At 45.9% G+C, this 26,262-nt stretch overlaps 1 protein-coding gene across 2 annotated transcripts in view; it reads right to left on the bottom strand.

The window, feature by feature from the left end:
- The window catches only part of Fam76a (family with sequence similarity 76 member A), a 28,489-nt gene extending 19,537 nt beyond the window's left edge, over positions 1-8,952 (bottom strand). Inside the window, exons 1-4 of one of the 2 annotated variants that reach the window (XM_034502880.1) lie at positions 8,446-8,952; positions 7,007-7,071; positions 4,228-4,282; positions 3,098-3,250 (exon numbers count right to left, since the gene is read on the bottom strand). In XM_034502880.1, the coding sequence (XP_034358771.1) occupies positions 3,098-3,250; positions 4,228-4,282; positions 7,007-7,071; positions 8,446-8,526 (354 nt within the window). In that variant the 5' untranslated portion in view covers positions 8,527-8,952. The remainder of the gene's footprint in view (positions 1-3,097; positions 3,251-4,227; positions 4,283-7,006; positions 7,072-8,445) is intronic. The other variant, XM_034502882.2, reaches the window with a different exon arrangement.
- Positions 8,953-26,262: the final 17,310 nt, after the last annotated feature.

Below are 26,262 nucleotides of genomic sequence, written 5' to 3'. Positions count from 1 at the left end.
TAGTGAGTCCAAGGAGCTTTTATCTCAAATCAAACAAAAGCCAATTGTGGTGGCTTGAACCTCAACACCAGCACTCAGGAGGCAGAAGCAGGCAGATAGCTGTGAGTTCAAGGCCATCCAGGGCTACACAGTGAGAGCCTGTCTCAAACAAACAAAACGAAAAAGCTATTTTCTGTAAATACCTCATTCAGTTGCCCTGTTTCTCTGCTGTAACTGTTATTCCCATCAAGAAAGATAAAGAAATAGACACATTATGAGAACAACTTCCCAAAATCATTCAGCGAGTCCCAGGAACAAGATAGCCCAAGCAGTCTCTTAGCCCTGGAGACAGAGTACTATTTTCCCTTTGTTTTTATCTTATGTGTATGGGTGTTTTGCCTGCATGTGTGTCAGTTTACCATGTGTATGCTGTGTACTCAGGAGCCAGAGAGGGCACTGGCTCCCCTGGATACAGAGAGTTGTGAGCTGCCAGGTAAATATTAGGAATTAAACCTGGATCCTCGGAAAAACAGCCAGAGCTCTTAACCACTGAGCCATCTCTACAGTTCAGGGAACACCACTAAAGGTATCTCCTGGTTACTAACACAGCTTTTCCAGTATCTTGTTTAGGGAAGGTGTCCTTGCTGGCAGACAGGAATATTTTCAATAATGAAAGCTATGACCTTCCACTATAAATTAATAAATTTGGTTACCAAGAGCCAGCCTTAAAAGCCCTCTGGCCATTGGCAGTTCAGTACTATCACAGTCTTCATTGCTAAGTATTTCCTTACCGCCTCCTTACCATGGCCAGGCCATTAGATCTTCAAGAGAGAAAAAGATGGAGAAAAGAGTTGAAAGACTAAAGGGGTGGGAAACATGGGTAAAAAGAATGGTATAAATTTTTTTTAATAATACTGCATTATGTATGTATGCAATAAAGGGGGATGTGGATTGTAACCACAGGAATTAAAGATGTCTCTGGCATGTGCTGTGGTGCTCCACTATAGTCTAGCACTTGTGGAGGCAGAGGCAAGAGGATCAGGGCCAGCCTAGGCTACCTGAGACACTGTGTCTCCTCCTCTTCCCCCCCTCCCCCCACCCCAAAAGGTCTCTATAAAGAGGTGTCATCCAAATTAAGACCAAAGAAACAGATTAAATAATTATCTCTGGAAAAGGCTGCATAAAGCAAAGAACAACCAGCACAAAGTCAGAGGGAAGAAAGTGGGGGAGCCTGAGAGCTGAAAGGCGGGCGGTCAGCATTGTCAGTGGTGAGAGAACGCAGGAGGAAACAGAGTACTGGGAAAACCTGGCAGGCATGGAAAAACCTGATTTTACTCAGGCAGAAATGGAAGCCACTAGAGGGTCTCAAGCAGAGAGCATAGTATGACCAAAGTATTTTGATCCACCAAGATACTACATCCCTCCATGTGCACATTCTATCTGGTACCATCCTGTGAGCTTTAATTTCCACGCAGAGACACATCAGGAACTACACAGTAATAGCACCATAACCTCATACTGTAAGCTCTACTTTTTAGACTTACACAAACTTCTCCCAATGACAACTTATGTGGGATATTGCTCACTATAATGTGAATTATTTTAAAATTGTATTACAGTATTATTTATTATGTGGAGGCAGCTTTTGTGCACATGTAGAATTCAAAGGACAGCTTAGACAAGTCAATCTCTTTCACCATGTGTGTTCTGGAGATGTTCAGGTCATCTGGCCTTGTAGCAAGAACCTTCATCTACTGAGTGATCATACAGGCCCTAACTTCAATTCTTAGGGGAAGACATCTGTGGTGGTGCACACCTTTAGTCCCAGCACTGGAAGGCAGAGCCAGGCAGATCTCTTTTGAGCTTGAGGCCAACCTGGTCTACAAATCTAGTTCTGGGACAGCCAGTACTACACACTGTTGAAACCCTGTCTCAACAAACCAAAACAAACAAGAAATGTTAGGGGCCAGAAAGGCGACTCAGTGGGTAAAAGCACCTGCTGCCAAACCTGGGAACCATATAGTAGGAGACCAAACAAAAAAAAAGACCAAAGGACTCCTGCAAGCCGTCCTCTGCATTCCACAGGTGTGCCTGTGGTACACAGGTGGGCACACAGACACACATGAACACAAAAGCAAATGCACAAATGTAATAAATAGACAGAGCGTGACGGCAAACATCTTTAATCTCGACACTTGAGGCCAGCCTGGTCTATACAGTAAGTGAAAGGGTAACCATAGATACAAAGAGACTCTGTCTTAAAAAGCAAAACGGGGGCTGGAGAGAGGGCTCAGCTGTTAAGCACACTGACTGCTCTTCCAGAGGTCCTGAGTTCAATTCCCAGCAACCACATGGTGGCTCACAACCATCTGTAATGGGATCCAATGCCCCCTTCTGGTGTGTTTGAAGACAGCTATCCATAAAATAAATAAATCTTTAAAAAAAAAAGGTAAAACAGGAGACTGGATGGAGAGATGGCTCAAATGTTAAAAGTGCTTGTTGCTCTCATAGAGAACCCTGGTTTGATTCCCAGCACACACATGGTGACTCCAAACCACACCCCAATCCAACCAACTCCAGGGGATCTGATGCCCTCTCCTGATCGTCTCCAGCACCAAGCACGCATGTAGTTCACATGTATACATGCAGGCCACAAATGCACCAATAATTCTAAAAAAATAAAACAAAAACAAAAAAACATTTCTTTGTTTTAAAGAAAGAGAAATGGGGCTGGTGAGATGAGATGGTTCAGTGGGTAAGGCACTGGCCATCAAGCCTGTCCACCTGGGTTTCATCCCTGGGACCCACATGCTGTTAGGAGAAGGCAATCCCTTCACATACAAACATGCATATACTGCAGCAAGCTTCCCTCTCATACACACACAATAAAAAAAGTAACAAAAAATCTTATTTAAAGAAATGTTAGAATATAATAGTCCAGATTGAATAAATAAAGAAACAAAGGCTAACTCTTCAAGGTTGGTAACAGAATCAGGAAAGGATTTCAGAAGTATGTCCACCTCCACCTGATTTGGGCCCAACTTAATTCCTAAAGAGGAGGAAGAGGAAGAAGAAGATGATGAAGAGGACAAGAGGACGAGAAAACGCAGCAATTTACCTTCTTTCGATCATCCTTCCTGTCAAATGCACACTGCTGTTTGCACTGCTCACAGGAATATGGGGGTCCATACTTCTTCTCTGAATTCGTGCAGCGTTGGCATTTATTCCCAATAAACGCAGCAATTATGTTGCAATACTGACAAGGCTTAGGCTGGACAGAAAGGAAGGGTCAAGTAAGTCTATCAGAAGCTGGCACATTTGTATTGCAATAATTCTACTTTGTAGTCCACAGCACATGACATGTGGTAAACATATTCCCAACATCACACATTTGCCCCATAGTGTTCAAATGAAGCCCAGTTCTTAGCACTCATCACACCCTCCCCACAGGATTATTGATTTTTAAATAAATAAAATAACGAATAACCAAAACTCACTAGAATCCATGATGAAACTTCAACAAAAAAAATCCAATAGAACAACTGAGTTTGAGGCCAGTTTGGGCTACATGAATAACTCTCTCAAAATAAAAACAAAAACAGGCCAAGTATGGTGGTGAACACCTTTAAACCTAGCATTCAAAACATAGACACAGGTGAGTTTCTGAGTTAGAGGCCAGCCTAGTCTACAGTCACCTAGTGAGACCCTGACTCAAAACCAAACAAAATACCCCGAAAACCAGCCAAAGAGACGACTCAGAGTGCAAAGATGCTTGCCAAAGCCCAGAACTCACAAAGATGGGAGAGAACTCCACAAAGCTTACCTCCGACATTCACATGCATGCCATGTCAACAAATATTTAGGAAGGAAGGCAGGAAAGAAAGGAGGAGGGAGAGGAAGGAAAAATGGGAAGGTGAAGTTTTGTGGTTGTGTGTGTGTGTGTGATTTCAAAACTTTCTTTTGTATGTATGGGTATCTGCATATCTGAGTGTGCATTACACGTGCACACTGCCTGCAGATGCTAGAAGGGGGCTCCAGGAACCCTAGAAATGGAGTTATAGATGGCTGTGAGCCCCCATGTGGGTGCTGGGAACAGAACCCAGGTCCTCTGGGAACAAGTACCCTCACCTCTGAGCCATCGCTCCAGCACAGAAGGCTAAGCTGTAAGAGGTCTAAGAGCTCACTGCCGTTAGGCTCTGCAGAGACACCCACTCATCCACTCCCCAACTCACCCACTCCCCCACTCACCGTTCCGTACAGCTGCACATTCTGAGCACACTTCTTGCATATCGTATTGGTTTTACTGTTAAAGAAAAAATGAAATGTAAGACTTTTCTTAGAACATCTGAAAACTTATTCCTCCTAAGTCCAAGGAATTTGTCACTGCTTAGGTGCTAGGGGACAGATGACATAGAGTCTGGACATTCGGTAAACTAATAATGACAACTTAAATAGAGAATCAGTTACTTCAGATAACGTACCATGTCCCATCCCCAACTCCCAAGTCTAGAACTTTACTCACGTAGCCCATGCTGGCCTCCAACTCACTAATGTAGTTGAGAATAAACAGCTTTGAGCTCCTGTTGCTGCCTCTTGAATGCTGTGACTACAGATGTGAGACCACATGCCCAGCTTTAATTATGACATCTTTAAGAATCCCTATATAAAACTACAATGTACAGAAAAGGCCCTCAAAATATGAAACCAAATACCAGAAAAGAAGTTAATTCTCTTGGCTTCAGATGAATACCTGAGAAACAGAGCTGATAGTAAGGTGTAAGTCTGCAGCATCAACTCCAGACTGCTGGCCACACCAGCTTACTCTACCTTTTGGTAGTCAGGCTGCAGCTCACCAGGCTTGCAATTAAAGAACTGCTGGCGTGGTGTGTGTGTGTGTGCGTGTGCATGTGCGTGTGTGTCTGTGTGTCTCTGTGTTTTATTTTTGTGAGACAGGTTCGTTCTTTCTCTCTCTCTCTCTCTCTCTCTCTCTCTCTCTCTCTCTCAGTACTCTGACAGCCTGGTTAAATGTGGAGGATTTTTGTTTTGTTTTTTTTTTAAGATTTATTTATTTTATGTATATGAGTATACTGTAGCTGTCTTCAGACACACCAGAAAAGGGCATCAGATCCCATTACAGATAAGCCACCAATGTGGTTGCTGGGAATTGAACTCAGGACCTCTGGAAGAACAATCAGTACTCTTAACCACTGAGCCATCTCTCCAGCCCCTGGTTAAATGTTTAAAGTCATTTGTCAATTACTTTTCAGATCCTTGATCAGTACATAGTTACCTTTGTTTAGCTGAGACAGGTCTCATTAGTCCCTAGGATTATAGACCTGTATCACCATGCTGAGCTTGCCACTTCCTTTTCAAAGTGGCAGAAAATTGCACTAGTAAAATAAAAATCTAAGCAAACAATGGGTAACAGACAGGAAATAACGTATACTATATACCCATCAATATACAAGAAACTACATAATTTGTATATAATGTAATTGACTACATATCTGTAAGTTTAAGCTTCGGTGATGGTGAATGCCTTTGTTCTCAGCACTGTGGAGGCAGAGGCAAGTGGATCTCTTGAGCATGAGACCATCCCAGGACTGCAGAGATTCTTTAAGAACACTTGCTGTTTTTCCAGAGGACCCAAGTTCCGTTTCAGCAACACGCTGTATGGCTTACTACCACCTTCACTCCAGTCCCAACCGCTTCTGATGCCTCTAAGCTTCTACCAGCACCTGAGCTCACCATTACACTTAACAATAAAAATAAAACTTAAAAAAAAAAAAAGGCTATCTAATCTACCTAGTAAGACCTCATCTGACAAAAAAAAAGGATGTAAAATTAATTACAGCCCTATGTGTACATGAAATAAAAGCAGAAAACTTTAAGAGAATAAAAATAATCTATTTACATTTTTATATTTTGTTTTTGGAGAAAAGGTTTTTCTGTATATCCCTGGCTGTCCTGGAACTCACTATGTAGACCAGGCTGGCCTCAAACTCAGAGGTCAGCTCCTGAGGGCTGGGGATAAAAACTTGCTCCTACACCACCTGGCTACATTTTTATTTTTTAAGATACAAAAGAGAAATTGTATCTTAAAAAATAAAAATGTATAAAAATGTAGCCAGGTGGTATAGGAGCATTTTTTTTTTGTTTCGTTTTTTTAGATTTATTTATTTTTTACTTATATGAGTACACTGTAGCTGTCTTCAGACACACTAGAAGAGTACATCAGAGCTCATTATAGATGGTTGTGAGCCACCAGGTGGTTGCTGGGAACTGAACTCAGGACCTCTAGCAGAGCAGTCAGTGCTCTTAACTGCTGAGCCATCTCTCCAGCACAGGAGCACGTTTTTTAAGATACAATTTCTCTGTGTAATGTGTAAACCTAGAGGGCCTTTAACTTCCACTCTGAGACTAGACTGCTTCCCAGTCTACAGTTAAAGGAGCACTGCTATTTTTGTATAAGACTTTGTAAGAGAAACATGGTCTGACTGTCCTGGAGCTGGCTGTGTTGACAAGGCTGGCCTTGAACTCAGAGATCTTCCTGCCTCTGCCTCCTTAATACCAGGATTATAGACTGTGACACCATGCCTGGCATATTTTTTTAAATGTTACTATTTTTTAAAATGTGTGTCCTGTAGGTATGTACATGTCTCTTCAGGTGCCCATGGAGACCAGAGGAGTTAGATCCCCTGGAACTAAAGTTACAACAAATCTGCTATGAGTGTCTCACTTGAACTCTGGTCCTCTGGAAGAGCAGTTTTAAGCACTTAGCCATCTCTCTAGCCAACAGGACTGCTGGTATTAAAGAAGTAACCCACCACACCCAGAGCTGTTCATGTTTCTCCAGGCAGATGTGGCGGTTCAACACTTTTTAATCCCAGCCCTAGGGAGGTTGAAGATAAAGATTGTTTCAAATTGAAAGCTAGCCTGGACTACCATCTCAAAAACAAAACAAAGTAACTAGAAACAAAAGAACAAGAAAAACAAAAACTTCTTTCTTGGTCAAGCAGAACTCTACCTCTCCTGCTGGTACTCAGTCCTGCAGTAGGTACACTTCACAACAGGGTGGGCAATCCGGCATTCCTGAAATGAAAGGAGATAGTTTGAAAAGGAACTGGGGAGCAGAAACAATCTTCAGTAAGACTCGGCAGACCTGGGTAGTAACTGTTGCTAGCAAGAGGCCTGAGTGAGTCATTCACCTCTCTGGACCTTCTTCCCTCCTCTCTGTGTGCATCGCTTCCCGGCTGTTGATGTGGGAGTAGGAATCTGTATGAAGTACGCATACATTTTAAAACAAATATATCATGAGTAAGCTCTAGATTGGTGGTTAGATCTCTGGAGTCCAGTGCTGGCTCGTCTGCCTTTGTGGGATATCGAGGATTACTTGTGATCTGAAGGCAAAAGATTAAAGCCTTTTGTTTATAGAACTTCCTTTTAAAAAAAAAAAAAAAAAAAAAACTCATACAGTCTTAGGCTGAACAGCTGTACACAACTTTAATCCCAGCATTTGGGAGACAGAGACAGTCAGATCTCTTCAGAGTTACAAGTTGTAAGACCCTGCCTCAAAAACAAAAATTTTTAAATCGTAGTTTTTATGTCTAAAGGGGTCCTCAACCCTATCTTTCAGACTTGGTAAACCCAAGTGGCTAAAGGAAAGATACGGGCATCTTTAATTATTAATTTATTTATTTTTTTGGTGAACTACACACATCGGACACACACACTCTGAATCTGAAACATCTGAGGATTTGTCAACGGCAACTTCGCACGAGCTTGGCGACTTAACTGTTCCTCTCGATTCACTCGGAACAGAGGAGGTGGGAGGAAGAAATAAATAAAAACGTTGGCACTTCATGGGTTAAAAAAATGCTTAGGGAGAGGCAGAAGGCTGCCAACTAGATGCTAAAAAGTCATCCTATTCTTGTGGTGTTCCAAGTCTATGTTTTTTCATTTTCCTTAATATAGCCTTGCCACCTCTAACTTTGAGATTGGCTGAAAAACGCCCATGAAGTGTCCGAGTTCGAGACACTCCTCACGGGCAGCACCTGACTCCGGGGTTCAATCTCAGCCAGGATAGGGGGAATCTCTGGGCCCTCATTCTACACCCAAGGCGACCACGGGCAACCACGGCAGGGGAGAAGGCGGTCCAAGGGAATCTTCCCGGGGGCCAGTCGGGGACAAACAGAAGACTCGCCGTCCCCTCCCGCGACCTCACCGGGTCCGAGAAGAAACCCCCGCCGTTGCTAAGCACCAAGACACGCCGGCTGCCAGGGCCTGGACTCGGCCCGGAGCTCCCCCACGTGCCCTGCAGTCCTCTGAGGGCCCGGCTCAGATCCTCCGCAAAACGGGCCGGCCACACCCTGCCCGAGAGGACCCCGGCGGCCGTCCTCGCAGGACTGAGTTCCGAGCCGCGCCCGGAGCGTCCCCAGCTCCCGGCCGCCGCCCCAGCCCGCGCACCTTGCACAGCTGCTGCCCCTGAGACAGCGCCTCGAAGGGGAAGCGCTGGTGGCACTTGGTGCAGGCGTAGAGCGCCGCCATGTCCGGCCCGGGCCGTGCTCGCCGCCGCCCCTCCCGCCGGCCCGCCGCTTTATCTGACAGTCTCAGGCACAACCTGGCGGCGGCGGCCGGCCCGCGGGCTGAGGAGGGCGGGCGAGCGAGGGCGGGCCGCGGGAGCGGAGGCGGGCTCTCCGGTGCTCAGAGGCAGTTCGCTGGCTCCCGTGGACGTCGATCACGCGCGAGGGGGCGGAACGTGGAGTTCCCGACGGCTCCGATTCGGTCTGGATTGGACTACGCCACTGTGACGCTCGGGGCCGCGATTATGTAAAGCACAGTCACGCGGGGGCGCCGCCTGAAAAGAGCGTCTTCCGAGTAGGATAGCGGAAGCCCTCGGGCTCCGCCCACCTGCGCTGCGGCCCCGCCCTCGCTCCGCCTCTCCTGGGCCGCAGGCGCATTAGTGCCTCTCGCGATACTCGATGAAGTTGTGATGTTTTGGGTTGCCATGGAGCTTCCCGCTAGCCGGAGGAGGGCGGGATTGGGGTGACAGTGGGGCAACATCGGATTCGAACTATGAGACCATCCTGAGTTTGAACCCGATGGGCCGCCAAGGAGGAAAGTCTATCCTTGGAGCAGGCGAAGGGAAAAGCAGAATATTAATGAGTGTCCCTTATGAGTTGGAGAGATGGCTCCGAATGCTCCTTTTGCAGAGTTTGGTTCCCAGCACCCACATCTAGAAGCTCAAACCGCCTGTAACTCCAGCTGCAGGGCTACCACCGACGCCTCTGAACTCTGCAGGCACCTGCACTCACGTGCACTTACAGACACACGCAAAATAAAATGTAATAAAAGTTTTGGGTCATGTACACGTGGCCTCCATACACCCACAGCCTGCCGTTCTCAAGTACCATGGCACGGCGCCTCTGTGTTCCGATTGTCTATAATTCTAGCTTCTCCACTGTTTTGCCATTTTACAATTGCCCACCGTTTCACCGGGCTTTGCCTTTCATAGTACCCCCTGGCAATGTCCTTTTGGGTCATCTCTGCCTTTCCACTTAATATGGAGCTAATTGATCTATCATTCACCACTACCTAGTGTGTGTGAGACTTTGGGTTTTACTTGATCTTCAGCACAGGAGGGAGGGCATAGGAAATGAGAGAAAGAAAAGGAAAAGGAAATATCGATGATCATTTGTATAATAAACCTTTTTTTAAAGAGGTTTTTTTCGGTTTGTTTGTTTTTGAGGGTTTTTTTTGTTTGTTTGTTTGGTTGGTTGGTTGGTTTTGGTTTTTGAGACAGGGTTTCTCTGTGTAGCCCTGGCTCACTCTGTTTTAAAGAGTTATTGCACTGAGCCAATAAAACAGACATGATCTCTGCCTTTGGCAAATTAGCCAAAGGGCGCTATGATAAATTGAAAGACAAACTGTAAATTGAGCATAATGGTAACACCGGTAATCTCAGTACATGGGAATTAGAGGCAGGAGGATCATGTGATCCTGTCTTAAACAACAACAACAAACAAACAAAACCCCACAGACAGGCACGGTGGCTTTAATCCCAACACTAGGGAAGCAGAGGCAGATGGATCTTGATAAATTATTTCTCCATCAATGAAATGAGCCAAATTCAAGCCAGATTAGATTATATTAAATATAGGTTTACTGGTCTCTCTCAAATTCACTGGCCCCAAGGATTGAGGCTAGGGGGGTCACCATGAAGAGACAGAGGGGAGGGGGAAGAGAAAGAGGAAACAGGGCTCAGGGCTCGAGGAGAAAGAAGAGAAGAAGAGAGAAAACAATAGAACAAAATGGATTATCTAGGGAAGAGCCTCTGGGGGAGGGGCAGCCCAGCCCCGGGGGGATGGGGATTCAGGATTGGGGGCGGGGTAAACCAGGTAAGGACTGAGGGATGCTGGGAGAATCTGGAGGCGAAGTCGGCTTTGATGTGAAAAATATGCTCCTCAGTCCCTTGTCCCCAAAAAAAAAGGCCAAAAAAAAAAAAAAAAAAGGCCAAACCAAACAGATCTCTGTGTTGGAGGCCAGCCTACTCTAACGAGCAAATTCCAGGACAGCCAAGGCGGCACAGGACCAAAAAAGGGAGAAAGAAAAAAAAAAAATCCTGTAAGGAAAGAGGACAGACCCTGGATGGGGGATAGACAGAGACCGTAGAATGATAAAACGGAGAACTTTCTGAGGGGCCAAGATCTCAAGGTCAAGAAGAATTTAGCCTCGAGATTTAGCCAAGAGCATTCAAGGCAGAAAGAAAGGGAAGGCCCTGAGATATGATTGGGCTTTATAAGATTTCCCAATCTTATAAAGAGAGAAAAGACCCATCCACCTGGGCCTTAGTGGAAAGAGGGAGAGAAAGGATGTCAACCAACCGGACAGGGGACTGTGTGCAGCACCTCGGGCTCTGTGTGGATTGATGTTGTAGTTGTTGTTTGTTGTTTGAAACGGGGGTAGGGCGTGCTGGGTGTCTCTATGTAGCTCTGGCTGTCTTGGAATTCGCTCTGTAGACCAGGCTGGCCTCAAACTCAGACATCCACCTGCCTCTGCCTCCAGAGTGCTGGGCTTAAAGGCCCGTGCCACCACTGCCTGGTTCTGTGCGGGTTTTTATCATAGTGGAACATACAAAAGACAATAGGAAAGAAGTTACTGGGAAGGTTTAAGCAAGGAGCCACATGACTGAGTTTGTCTTTTAAGAAGATTGATCTGAGGGTCTGCATCGATGACACGGGATTCAGATTCCTAGATTCAGTTCCCAGCACATACATGGTGTCGAAACATCTGTAATCCCCGTTTAGGGGATTCAAGGGACATACAAGTGGTGCACATACCTGCATACAGGTGGAATAGTCATACATATTAAGTAAGCCTGAAATTTTATTTTTAAAGATGTATCAGACACAGAAGCAGGATTGATACAGGTTTAAATCTGCTCTTATCTACATAGTTAGCCCCAGGCCTGTGGGGGCTACATATGAGGCCAAGTTTTAAAAACGTGTGCAGCCTTCAGGATGCCCTAGATTCCAGTCTACAGCACTGCATAAACTGGCCACAATGGTGCCCACCTATAATCCCAGGACTCAGGAGATGGAGGTAAGAGAATTCGAAATTCAAGGTGATTCTCCTCCGCAGAGTGATGTCGAGGCTGGTTTGGTTTCTGTGAGACCCTGTTCTTGCAGAATATCTGATCACACTGTGAACCCTCAGGTTATGTTAATCACTGAAAAAAAAAACTGTTTGTGGAGTGGCTCAGCCTTAACACATGGCTTTAATCCCTCTGGCTAGAACGTACATATACCCTTAGTGTATGTCTTTAATCCCAAACAATGGATGGAGAAGGGAGCAACCAAGAGTGAAAGTGATGTCCAATTGAATGGCAGACAAAGTTGTCAAAGTTATCAAAGAATCAGATTTGACAGAATAGAATACACCCAAGTCACAAGAGAAGAGAGAGGAAAGGGAAGCTACTCCAGAGGCAGAGCAGAGAGAGGGAAAAGAGGGAGGCAGGTTTACTGGGACAGTCATACGGAGACAGGCTACAGAGAGAGCACAAGCTAGACACAGGTGAAGACAGACTAAACCAGAGGATGAGAAGGAGCCAGAAGATTCAAACAGATTAACAGAGATAGTTTGAGGTCAAGCAGAGAAGTTCAAGAGAAGCAGAGATGAGCCAGATTCCAACAGTGTGGAGAGGAGTTTGAGCCAGAACAGCTGAGTTGAGTCAGCCGGTCAGATCAGAAAGAGCAATAGAAGGCGTGAGCTTATTCAGCAGTGAGTCTCAGAGGCTGAGAACACTCTAGGCCCAGATAAGATTACACCTGGGCTAGAAACCTGGGTTAGCAGACAGAGGCACTTAACCTCCTAGACAATTACATCAGAATTGACTGCCCCAGGCTGGACTAAATGCCTAGCTATCATTTTGGGAGTCTCCTCCAGTTATCTAGGCGGTGGTGGGTTAAAGGTCACAGTGGAGACAAGTGAAGGATTCAAGACACTCGTGGTGCTAGAGTGAGCGGGATGTACAGTGGATTTCATTTGGGAGGTGAGACGGGAAAGGCAGATGTGTATAATGATCAACATACCCAGCCGGGTGTGTCGTGGGACAAAAAGGAAGACTAGGTGACATTCAGTGCCAAAACCAAAAAGGGTTGTTGTGACATGTTTAGTTCTAGATCCACATAGGGAGACATCATCTAGTTAGTAAGTTCTTTTGGTTTGGATTTTTTTTTTTTTTTAAGATTTTATTTATTTTATCTGGGTTTGAGGGTTTTGCTTGCACGTATGTATGGCCATCAAAAGGTGGCTGGTCCCCAAGGAGGCCATCAGAGGATGTGGGATCGATTCCCTAGCACTAGAGTTACAATAATCTGTGATGCTCCACCTGGGTTCTGGGAATTGAAACTGGGTCCTCGGTTAGAGCAGCAAGTGCTCTTGACTGCTGAGCCATCTCTGCAGGTTCTCTAGCTTGTGGGCTCTTTGTATCTCTTAGAAGTGTGAAATGAAGACAGAAAGGGTTATTTCTGCTTTCTGCAGTGCTCGGGACCAAACCCAATGTCTTGTGCACCGGAATCATACTTTCAACCTTAGTATCTCTGTAGCCAGAAAAATAGCTGCTTTCGTGTGTGTGTGTGTGTATGTGTGTGTGTGTATGTGTTTTAGTGTCTGTGTATATGTCTGTGTGTGTCTGTTTGTCTGTGTTTGTGTGTTGAGACAGGATCTTCTGTATTCCAGGCTCAAACACTCTGTGTACTCAGATGACCTCGAATTCCCCTGCCTCTACCTTCTAAGTACTGAGATCGTAGGCCTTAGTCATTACGCTCAGTTTCTGTGGTGCTGGGGATCAAACCTAGGGTTTTATGCCTGCTAGGCAAGCTTTCTACCACTGAGATACATCCCTAGTCTTTGCTTTTACTGTGTTTTTTTTTTTTTTTCATGTATTCATGTCTACACACCACATGTTTGCCTGGTGCCCTTGGAGGCCAGAGGAGGTTGTTGGCTCCCCTGATTTTTCAGGCATTTGTGAGCCACTGTGTAGGTGCTAGGAGTCAAACCCAGGCCCTTGGCAAGAGCAACAACTGCTCTAACGTGCTGAGAATTTCTCTGGCCCCTAAAAGATAAACGTTTCAGGGGGTTATCGATCTGCATGTGGACTTTAGTGTTCTGAGCTAACTAGATATGACCTTGGAATCATAGAAGAAGAAAGACCCTGATTGAGACAAAGGAAACTCAAACAGCTAAGAAGTCTAGCTATGGAGGAGACACCCCCAGAGGATCCTTGAGAGGCGATGCAGAGAGGGCAGTTGGTTTTAGAGTCCAGGAGACCTTAGACCCTGCCTCAGAATGACAAAGCACAAGTCAGATCAGAGTCCAGGAGAAAAGCAAGAGACATCAGTCAACAGGGTTAACAGCTACTTGGAGGCTGAACTGAGATAGTAGCTGATGCTTCCTGGTCTAACCTGTGTTTGCCAATGTCTAGGCTGTCAAAGCTTGGCCTTTACCCATCATGTCTTTCTTTGTGTTTTGTTTTGCCCTGAGACAGGGTCCTTCCTTCCTTCCTTTCTTTCTTTCTTTCTTTCTTTCTTTCTTTCTTTCTTTCTTTCTTTTTTTTTCTTTTCTTTCCACCCCCCTTTTGGTTTTTTGAGACAGGGTTTCTCTGTGTAGCCCTGGCTGTCCTGGAACTCACTCTGTAGACTAGGCTGGCCTGGAACTCAGAAATCTGCTGCCTCTGCCTCCCAAGTACTGGGAGTAAAGGCATGTGCCACCACTGCCTGGCTGAGACAGGGTCTTGATATGTTCTGGCTGGCCTAAAACTTGCTACGTAGAGTAGACCAGGCTGGTTCTAACTCACAGAGATCTGCCACCTCCTCTTCTTCATCCTCTTCCTCCTCATCCTCTTCCTCTTCTTCTTCTTCTTCCTCCTCCTCTTCCAGTATGCTGAGGCTCAAAGTGCTTACCACATCTAGACTCTGTGTCCTTAGCAGTGTTGGCTGGGTGTACCTTTGAGGAAACTGGGGAAAAAAGTTTCTATCAGTTTTCTCCAAAGAAAGCAATATTAGCCAGGTGAAGGTGGCACGCAATTTTAATCCCAGCACATGGGAGGCAGAGGCAAGAGGATTTCTGTAAGTTGGTAGGCCAGCCTGGTCTACAAAGCAAGTTCCGGGACAGTCAGGGCCACTCAGGGAAACCCTGTCTTGAAAAGCTAGAAGTAAATTCCAGTTTGGTGAGCACAGCACTGGAGAAACTGAGACTGGTGGGTTCCAAGACCAGCCTGGGGCCACAAAAAAAAAAATAAAATAAAATAAAATAAAAGATTAGGGCCTGGAGTTGCAAATTTGTAAACAGCAGCCACCACAGAGGCTGAAGTCAGAGGGTTTGTCCTGGGCCAGCGGAATGGTGGCACACTGTCACCCACACTGTCACCCAGCTTAATGCCAGCATGCTAGAAACTGATGCAGGCAGCTCTTGAGGAGTTCTAGGCCAGCCATGGCAACAGACTGAGTTCAGGATACTCTGGGCAACCTAATGAGGCCCTGTGTCAAAGTAAAGGATTAAACAGACATCTACTAACCAGGAGATGGAGGCACTTGGATCCCTGTAAGTTCGAGGCCAGCCTTGGCTACACAGCAAGTTCCTGTTTGTCAGAAAAGACACTCTAACTATAGAGGGGGTCAGTCACACCTAATATTCTATCTGCCACCTTCCTTGATCTGTTTAATTCAGAACCCTCTCTCTAAAGTGGATAAAAGTATGGGATTCTCAATGCTCTGTTGCTTTTAGATCTTCTACCCTCAGCTCCCTAGGCTCTGTAGCCCAGGGTCCTGCACACTGCTAAAGGAGACTTTGCCTAAATCCCAGCTCAATGGATCTCTCTACCAAACCTAAGGAAATTTTTACTTAAAGCCCCGGGCCATCCAGGACTACATCCCAGTTTCCAAGCCAACCAGAACTACACAAGGAGGAGAAGCCTTGGTGTCCAAGACTCAGCCACCAAGGCCTGTTCTTCTCATGCTCCTGTACCACAGTCTCTGTGGAAAATTGAGGAGTCCAGTGCTGGGTTGGAGCTGAAGCTATCATCCAGGGCACCTTCAAATGGCCATGGAAGAAGCAGTGGCTGTTCAAGGACAACCAGCTCCTCAAACACTGGTGACTGTGACATCAGTCAAACAGTATGGATCTACACTACACCCACAGTAAACCTGACTCCCGGAAAAATCCCTTCAAGAATTCAGAGCCCTGAGCATTTAGCCCCACTGGCCAGAGCTTCGGTAAGATTGCTCAGTGAATGAAAAGAAGCCCCTAGACCCCCAGGATGAGAGAAAAGAACCAACTGCAAAGTGTCCTGTCCTGCAGTGATCCCCAACCCCCATGTCATCTTAAATTTAGGTTTAAAAAACTTTGTGTGTGTGTGTGTGTGTGTGTGTGTGTGTGTGTGTTTGCTAACTCTCTGTGTGTGGACCTAGCCATTCCCGGCCACATCCTCTTGGGGAAGGCTCTTACTCTTCCTTTTAGGCTCTGCACCATCCAGCTGAAAATTTGGCCCAATTGTCCCTCAAAGGTACATTGTGGGATGCATGCAGGCTGCCCTGAGGGCCAACAAGTTCTCACTAGATAGCCATAGGGAGAAGGGAAGGTTCAGAAGCTGGACCAGCCTGTCAGGCAAGTAACAGAAAGTAACATCCTCCCCCCAGGTCCATACTCAGGTGATACTTCCCCTCTTCAGTCTTCCAGTGGAGGGCCAAAGGCCAGGCAGCTTAACTCTGTTGAGAGCTTCCAAAAGCTGCCCCCAAATCCCATGTGACCTCTTGGACCTGTGATCAGGGAACAAAGACCCCTCCTTTGCCAAAGTCTACAGACCTTACAGGACTAAAGATCTAGCTCTCTGAGAGACCTTGCCTAGCATACACAAGGCCCTAGGTTGAATCCCCAGGTCTGCCTGCCCTCTATATTTAAAAATAAAGCTGGCAGGTTGAGTGTTCATCTGACATATGTGAAGTCCTGAATCATCCATCATCCTCAGCAACACACACACACACACACACGGGGGGGAGGAGGGGGGAGAGGAGTGGGGAGGGTACCTGACTTCTGTAGCTGTAAATTCTCAGTCCACAAACTCAGCAATAAAGGGTGGCCCTGGATAGTCTGGAACTCAGTTTGTAGACCAGGCTGGCCTTAAACTCAGATATCCCCCCACCTCAGCTAGGCTAAGGTCAAAACTACCCAGCCAATAAAACTTTAAAAATAATTTTTTTTTTGCCGGGCAGTGGTGGCGCACGCCTTTAATCCCAGCACTTGGGAGGCAGAGGCAGGCGGATTTCTGAGTTCCAGGCCAGCCTGGTCTACAGAGTGAGTTCCAGGACAGCCAGGGCTATACAGAGAAACCCTGTCTCAAAAAACCAAAATAAATAAATAAATAAATAAATAATAATAAAAATAAAAAAAAATTTTCTATTAACAAAAAAAATGAGCTGACCATGGTGGCAAACACCTCTAATCCTAGCCCTCAGGAAGCAGAGACGAGACCTTTCTATTTAGCACTGCCTGATCTGGACGGAGATTAAAGGCATGTGCCATCATGCCTGGTTTAGCAATACAATTTTTCTTTTTAATTAATTTAAGCTGGATGTGGTGGCACGCCCTTTATCTCAGCACTTGAGAGGTTCAAGTGAGTTATATAGTTATAACTGTACAGCTGTATACAGTGAGTCTCTGTCTCAGAAACTTTTTTTTTAAAGAGAAGACATGAAAATAGAAGAGAAATTTGTTGGAAAGAAGAAAAGACCCGGTGGAAGTGGGGGTAAGAGAGGGAATGTGTGTGTCTGGTGTGTGTGTGTGTGTGAATATCAATAAAACATGTACATGTATGAAATTGTTATAGGATTAATTAAAAATACATTAAAAACAAAAAATTCACGGTCCTATGTATCAGATAGAGTTTTAGACCCTGGAAGTATAGCAAAGAATATGACCAAGACTCTGACCTCATGGGGTTTCTCTATCAAGAGTCAAGGAGATGGATGATATTTTAACAACAAACAGGGGGCCAGAGAGATGGCTCAATGGTTACGAGCACTGAGTGCCCTTCCAGAGGCCCTGAGTTCAATTCCCAGCAACCACATGGTGGCTCACAACCATCTGTAATGGGATCTGATGCCCTCTTCTGGTGTGTCTGAAGAAGACAGCTACAATGTATTCATAATAAATTAATAAATCTTCTTTAAAAACCCAAATGTTTAATACACTCTCAGATAATCCAAAGTGCTTAGACAAAAACAAAAGAAAAGAAAGCAAAATCAAACGGGCTGGAGAGGTGGCTCAGCGGTTAAGAGCATTGACTGCTCTTCCAAAGAACTGAGGCTCAATTCCCAGCACCTACCTGACGCTCACAGCTGTCTGTAATTCCAGTTCCAGGGATCTGACACACACACAAAACATCAGTGTAGGCTACCTACACTGTTGTCTATGTGCCACCTGCATGCCTAGCACCTACAGCGGCCAGAAGAAGGTATTGGATCCCTTGGAAATGAAGCTTCGGGTGATTCTAAACCACTATGTGGATGCTGGGACTCATACCCAGGTCCTCTGGAAGAGCAGCTGGTGCCCTTAACCACGGAGCCATCTCTCCAACCCTAATCCATATTTTAAAAGCTCACTCTGGGATAGAACTGGAGAGCTCAGAGGTCAAGAGCACTAGCTGCTCTTCCAGAGGACCTGGGTGGATCACAACCTCCTATAAATATAATTCCAGGGATCTGAGGTGCTCTTCTTGCCCCTGGGCACCAGGCACACATGTAATGAACGAACAGAAATACGTGCAGATGCTCACATACATGTAAAATAAATTGAACACAATGGTCATTCTGAGTCTGGAGAGCTGGCCCCAGGTGCTTGCGGCATAAACCCAATAATCTGAGTTCAGTCCAGAACCCAGAGAAAGGCTGGATGCAAAGGCTTGGGTCCGTAATCCCACCATTCCTATGGGGATGTGGGAGGCAGAGGCAGAAGAATGGGTTGGAAGCTCTCAGGCCAGCAAACCTGGAGTATGCTGAGCTAAGGAGACCCTTGCCTTAACAAGATAGAAGGCTGAGACTCGTCCTCTGATACCCTCTGTGTGCAGTCACATAGGTGAACCGGTTGAACTGGGGTTACAGTGCTGCCTGATACAAGTGCTGGGAACTGAACCCAGGTTTTCTGCAAGATCAGTCAGTACTCTTTACTGCTGAGCCGACTCTCCAGCTCCTGAAAACATCTGAATACACTTACTTACGTGTACGTGTGGTGGGGGTCGAGGTGAACGCTAGTGTTTTCAAGCATACATGCATGCTACAGCTTGTATGTGCAGATCAGGGGACAACCTGAACGGGTTGGTGATATCCTTTCACTGTGTGGGTCATGTGGATTCAGCTCGGGTTGGTGCCAAAGAGTCCTTATCCACTGAGCCATCTCAGGGGCCCAAACTTAACATAATCTGTAAGATTCATCCATATCAGAATACCCTCCACTCTTTATCAGTGAATACTATTCCATGATAAATATACTGTATTTAGTTTATCTGTTGCACATGGGAGCTGTGTCCACGTGTCTTCGTTCACTTAATGCCTCTACAACAGAACATCTAAGACTGGGGGGTTTATAGAGAACAGAAATTTGTTTAATCAAAGATGAAAGTGTTGGCAGCTTTCAACGTCCAACGAGGGCATCTCCCCTTAATGCTGTGTTCATCACACTGTGGAAGAAGGTCAAAGGGCACCTTTATGAAGAAAGCTGAAGCCTCTTCATAAGATCCTTAATTCAGCTGAAGAGAAGAAAGCCCTCAGGATCTGGTGGCCTTCTCACAGTAGCGCATCTTAATACTACTTCTAGGAGATTTGTTAATACGCTTGACTTTTGGAAGGGACACCTTTGACTACAGCACCACCTTCTGGTTATTGTGGGTAACGCTGCTATGAACGTTATGTTTAAGTCTTTGAAAAACTTTTAGTTTTATTTATTATTTGTTTTTGTTTGTTTGTTTGAGACATAGTCTGACTATAGAACTCTGACAGGCCTGAAACATGCTATTGTAGATTAGGCTGGCCTCAAACTCACACAAATCCACTTGCCTCTGCCTCCTGAGTGTGAGCTACCGCAGCCAGCCTTCAGTTTTTGAAAATACAAATGACTCTTGGATTTGTGGGTCTCCCTTGTGCGATGATCATTCAAATCTTCTCTGAATCACTTCGCTTTTAGAAAGTGTGCTGGTGACGCAGGCACTTTCTATCTGGAGTAGAACTTCTCTAAATAGCTAAGGTTGGCCTCGGACTTGCAATCCTCCTGCCTCAGCCTCCGGGGTGCGTGTGTGTGTGTGTGTTCTTAACTTTACATTTAATTAATTAATTAATTAATTGTTTGTTTATTTACTTATTGAGACAGGGGCTCCTTATATAAATATGTCTGTCTTTTTAAAGATTTATTAATTTAACTTATTTATGTGAGTAGAGGACATCATTATAGATGGTTTAGATGGTTGTGAGCTACCATGTGGTTTCTGGGAATTGAACTCAGGACCTCTGGAAGAGCAGTCAGTGCTCCTAACTACCAAGCCATCTCTCCAGCCCTTTTTCCTTTCCTTTCCTTTCCTTTCCTTTCCTTTCCTTTCCTTTCTTTCTTTTTTTGTTTTTGTTTTGTTTTTTTGAGACAGGGTTTCTCTGTGTAGCCCTGACTGTCCTGGCTGTCCAAGTGCTGGGATTAAAAGTGTGCGCCACCAGTGCCCGGCTCTTTCTTTCTTCTAGACAGGATGTTTTCCTCCTCCTCCTCCTCCTCCTCCTCCTCTTCCTCCTCCTCCTCCTCCTCCTCCTCCTGCTGTTCCTCCTTCTTCTTTTTTCCCCTGAGACAGGGTTTCTCTGTGTAGCCCTGGCTGTCCTGGAACTCACTCTTTAGACCAGGCTGGCCTCGAACTCAGAAATCCACCTGTCTCTGCCTCCCAAGTGCTGGGACTAAAGGTGTACGCCACCAGTGCCCAGCTAGACAGGATGTTTTAGTCTGGGTATTTGTTTTATTGTTGTGAAGAGACACCATGACCAAGGCTACTCTTACAAAGGGCAACACTTAATTAGGGCTGGCTACAGTTTCAGAGGTTTAGTCTATTATCATCATGGCAGGACACATGGCAGTGGACCAGCAGACATAGTGCTGGAGTAGTCAAGAGTTTTACATCTTGATCTGAAGGCAGCCAGGAGAGACTCTTCCATACTGGGTGGAGCGTGAGCATAGGATCCCAAAGACACACCCACATTGATCCATTTCCTCCAACAAGGCCACATTTTCCATGGCCTAACCATATTGAAACCATCACACAGAGGCAGGCGGATTTCTGAGTTCGAGGCCAGCCTGGTCTACAGAGTGAGTTCCAGGACAGCCAGGGATACACAGAGAAACCCTGTCTCGGAAAAAAAAAAAAAAAAAAAAAAAGAAGAAGAAAGAAAGAAAGAAAAAGAAACCATCACACAAGGTCTTTGTATATAGCCCTGGTTATTCTAGAACTTTCTGTGTAGAGTTCAAACTCACAGAAATCCCCCTTGTGTCTACCTCTATCTCCTGTGTGCTCAGATTAAAGGGGTGCACCATGGCCCTGCTGATTGACTGTTTTTCACTGCTGGATTGTAGGTCTCATTCATAGAATCTGGAGGGGGGATGTTATGTCACTGGTGCTAGACTTTGAGGATTCAAAAGCCTGTACCATTTCTAGTGTCTCTGTCTCTGCCTTGTGTCTGTGGATCAAGGTATCTGCTCCAGCACCTTGTCTGCCTGCCTGCTGCCATGCTCCCCACATGATGGCCATGGACTTACCCCCTGAAACTGCAAGCCCCCAATAAACTCCTTCATCTATAAATCCCCTTTGTTAGTTCTTGAGATGAGTCCCTCCCTGAATCCGGAGCCCAATGGTTAGTCCAGAGTGGCTGGCCAGCGAGTCCCTGGGGTCTTATTGTCTCTGTCCCAGCAACCCCAGGAGTGGGCTGCAGCTGTGATACCACACCCAGCTTCTCCAATGGGTGTAAATGAATTGTGCTAATATAAATATAAACAATGAATCAATCAGGTAGCTGTATTTCTTTACCTTTTGCTATCCCCAGTGACCATACAGGAAAAATAAGATGTATTAAAACTGTACCTCAATAGCTGAGCAGTTAAGTGATCTATCTACCTTTATCTCCTATGCTAATCTAGCTACCTCTCAGCCCCAACCCATAATATTTGCATATTATTATTGATCTGGCTCTTCAGACCCCCTTCTTCATGGTTCCAATTCCTCCATCCTGCTGCTGATCTGAATTTCCCTCTCTGCTTCCTCAGGTCTGTGGAAGTCCCGCCCTCTTCTCTCTTCTGCCCTACCATTGGGTGATCAGCATTTATTGACAAGGCAGAAAATAAATGGTAAGAACTGTTTACACAAACTAGAGACAGGAGATTCTTGGCATAAGCATTACAATGCTGTGTCTGGACTGAAACAAGATGGGAGGGCAGAGAAGTCAGCATTTGGATAACACAAGGGTAACCTTTACGAAATGCACAAAAACATTATACTTGTACATGGATGCTGAGGATCTGAACTCATGTCCTTACGTTGTTGTAACCCGCATTTTACTGACTGAGCCATCAATCTCCCTGGCTCCCATTCTCTCTTATAAGTAAATGCCCAAGTCCAAACCTAGACTAAGCTAGGCTGAGGTTTGTTTTTATTTGTTTGTTGTTTGAGACAGGATCTCACTATGAATTCCAGGTTGGCCTGAATTTACTGTGCAGCCAATGCTATCCCCAAACTCTCAGCAATCCTCCTGTCTCAGCTTTCCCAGTGTTGGGATTAGAGACACGCACTGCACGTTTTACTTTAACTAAGAATAGATGCCTCTCGCCCAAGCCCCCAGCATCCAGCTTTACTGCCTCAGCTCCAAGCATCACAGGTGCCTCAAGCCTTACTGGGAGTCATGTTCTATAGTTTTGGCTTGAACTCCATTAAGCCGGTGATAATGAGGACTGAAGCAGCTTCCACACTGGAGTCTGACCTAACTGAACCTATGCGGCTCTGGTTCCCCCAGCAACAGTCCACTGGAGTGAGTTAACACCATACCAAGGAGCAGGCAGCTTTGAGATTGCAGCTTCCAGAAAGCATCCAGCTACACCTTTCTTCTCAGGGTCTGCTTCCCAGGGAACCGAGGCTGACATTTAGCAGGGCGGGGTTTGAGGGTTGTGAAAAGCAACTTGAAAGCAAATCAGGACCTCACGGCTGGCGGCAGGGATGGGAACAACCTTGACTGTCACTGGGCATCCCAGTTATTGAATCATTTACTAATGAAGATGATTATATCAAAAATTCAACTCCAGGACAAGATGCTGAGAGGTAGAATCCCAGAGGACTCTGAAGAGACTGTCTTCACTGTCTCCCACCTCCAAGTCCAGGTTTTAGTAGGGAATGAACAGGACCCTGAGGCCAGGAATCATGCTATTTTATTGGTGTAGACAAACCTAAGTCTCTCATGGACTCCTGGTTTCTGGGGGGTGGAGGCAGCTCCTCCCCTATATCCAGGGAAAAGCACTTTCCTCTTACCCAAGAATATACAACAGTCTTGTGCAAAGCAGGGGCCATTTCTCTCTCTCAGATCTATTTCTGCCACACTCAAATAACTGGATTCCTAGCGACTGGTGAATGCAGCAGAGTAATACAGGACCTGGGAAAGTAAGCTGCACGTCAGAGGGCTTGGATGAGGTAGTTTAGATTCTGGGGACTTGCACAGGACAGTGAGAGTAACCCCAAGCAGTCAGGTTACCTGATAAGACTGACAGAGACTGCACCTGCCAGGACCACTCTTCAGTGACTCAGGATTTGCAGATGCCTAGAGCTGGCCTCTCACAGGCACTTTTCAAAGCTGGGCAAGCCCTTCCCTTTTATTCACATGACAAGCCTCACTCCAAGAGATGTCCTCTAGGGGCAGGATGTAGCTCAGTGGTACAGTACCTGGTTAGCATGTATGAAGTCCTACATTCAATCCTCAATAAAAAAAAAAAAAGAGGAGATAGCCCAACATCAACCTCTGACCTCCATGTATATCAAGATAAGCACACCCATAAAGACTTGTGCACATGAGCACGCTTGCCCCAGCGCGCGCAGGCCCGCGCGCGCGCGCGCACACACACACACACACACACACACACACTCACATGCACGCACGCGCGCACGCACACGCATTGATACAGAGCAATGGAGCCTTGAGGTCTATTTTTCCTTGTCCTTAGGTCTAGAATGGTCTTAAAACTTGCCCTCACCAACAAAAGTTGGTAGAAATAACGCTGCTCGGGTTCCAGGGTAGCTTTGTTGTTGTTTGTTCGTTTTTCTGTTTTGTTTTCTCTTGGTTTTGTTTTTTGTGGGTTTTTGTTGTTGTTGTTAGTGGTGGTGGTTTGTTTTTTTTTTTTTTTTTTTTTTTTTTTGTTTGTTTGTTTGTTTGTTTGAGACAGGGTTTCTCTGTATAGCCCTGGCTATCCTAGAACACCTTCTGTAGGCCAGGTTAGCCTTGAACTCACAGAGATACTCACATCTTTGCCTCCCAAGCGCTCAAATTAAAGGTATGTGACCCACACCTGGCTGAAGACAGAATTTTTTTTAATTTATTTTATTTTGAATGATATGTATGTGTGGAAAGGGAGCGTATGCATGTGTGAGCGTAGGCCTTCACAGAGGCCAGAAAAGGTTGTCAGATCCCCTGGAGCTAGAGTGACATACAGTTGTGAGCCACCTGCTGTGGGTGCTGGGAACTGAACTTGGGTTCTGTGCAAGAGCAGCATGTGTTCTTAACCTCTAGGCCATCTCTCCAGCCCAGGAGACAGAATTTTTATTTCTTCTACATTTGATTGGGTGGCCTGGAAGGTGACAATTGTGAGTGGTACCCAAGTCAAGAGAGGGCTGCCTGAGAGGTTCCGATCACAGACAGGCCAATTTGATTGGTTTATAAGATCCTGCTGGTAGGAGTTTTTTCAAGGTTTCTGTAGGAGGCAACAATTCTTCAGGATTTCTCTGACGGCCTCAGTAGGAGATCTGCCACAAGGACTTCTGGGACTCAAGCTTAGCCACCTCCACTGTGGTCCATTGGACACAAGAACCTGATGTGCCACCGGGCCCCAGAAGTGACTAAGATCCATGAGAGATAATCTCATGGAAATGAATAATAAGATCCAGAGAGATAGCTCAGCAGATAAAAGTAGTTTCCACATGGGTTGGAGAGATGGCGTAGCAGTTGCAAGTACCGCTATGGTTGCATGCCAGATAGATGCATACCCAAGCTAGATCTCACCAGACGGCACCGCAGCACTCTCTGATGGAAGTGGTGCACCCACAGCTGGGCCAACGGGATCCAGAAGGAATAAGATTAAATGTCGGAGGCTCAGGCCCTCCAGCAGCTGTGTGGGCTGTGGGTGTTTGGCAAGTCATCTTTGACCTGCTGCGATGGCTACAAGGAGGGCTGCTGGTAACCCACTGATAAGATCTGGAGCTAGTTCACAAGTCAGATGGCCATCACTCTATTACAGACTGGGGGAGCCCCTCTGCGCATGTAACAATGGCAAGTACACTTCTCCATCCTCTGCACAGAGACGGACGGATGGGAGTAAGCATATTCCAGCTCCTAGCAGCAACACGTGTCTTGACTATTTGGTCAAAAGCATAGAATGAACAAGACTGGAAGGCTAGGGAGGAAATGTAGCGTGGGTAGGCACATATACAGGAACCCACAGAGTGGGTACAAAGCACGGGGCCCCCTGTTGCATATGAATACTGACCAGAGACCATGTGCAGAGGAGGTGCCCAGCCAGTCCCCTCCTATGGGTGTCAGCTAGCCTCTACATTTCAACCCCCTGCCTTTGCAATAGACATTGTAAGAGTATCCATGGAGACAGTGATGGGGCTTTGAATGGGCTGAGCGGCTTAGGCTCTCTCTTCTGGAGGCTAAACTAGCAACTGCCAATAAAGGACCAACCTTCCGGCAGCAGGAGACAGTATGGCCATGTTGCTCAAAGACAACAGCCAGCCACTTGGTGGCAGGGTGGCTACATCAGACCCTTTCTACTTTGGGGTCAGGAATAATTCTGATTTTCAGGAATTGCTATGTTCACCATAAAAAAATTACCCACAGTGCTTCTGCAAGTACTACCACCCAAACAAAGGTTTTCAGGAATGCTCTGTCTGGACCAGAGTGACAGCTCAGTAAATGAAAGTATTTGCCACATGGGCTGGAGAGATGGCTCAGTGGTTAGGAGTACCAACTGCTCTTCCAGAGGTCCTGAGTTCACTTCCCAGCAACCACATGGTGGCTCACAACCATCTGTAATGGGATCTGATGCCCTCTTCTGGTGTGTCTGAAGACAGTGACAGTGTACTCATATACATAACATAACATAACATAATACAAATAAATCTTAGAAAAAGCATTTTCCGGCTGGGCAGTGGTGGTGCACGCCTTTAATCCCAGCACTTGGGAGGCAGAGGCAGGTGGTTTTCTGAGTTCGAGGCCAGCCTGGTCTACAGAGTGAGTTCCAGAATAGCCAGGGCCACACAGAGAAACCCTGTCTTGAAAAACAAAAACAAAACAAAAAAAGAAAAAGTATTTTCCACCAAGCCCGATATCTCAACATTCAGGAAATGGCGGCCAGAGGAGCAGTTCAAGGCTATCCTCATCAACAAAAGGAATTTGAGGGCAGCCTGGTGTGCATGAGACTCTGGCTTGCTAAATAAATAAGTAAACCAATAAATAA

Source organism: Arvicanthis niloticus, chromosome 5 (genome assembly GCF_011762505.2).
Source record: "Arvicanthis niloticus isolate mArvNil1 chromosome 5, mArvNil1.pat.X, whole genome shotgun sequence".
Classification (NCBI taxonomy): Eukaryota; Metazoa; Chordata; class Mammalia; order Rodentia; family Muridae; genus Arvicanthis; species Arvicanthis niloticus.
The sequence above is the reverse complement of the archived record's forward strand: the minus strand, read 5'-3'. Positions and strand labels throughout refer to the sequence as shown.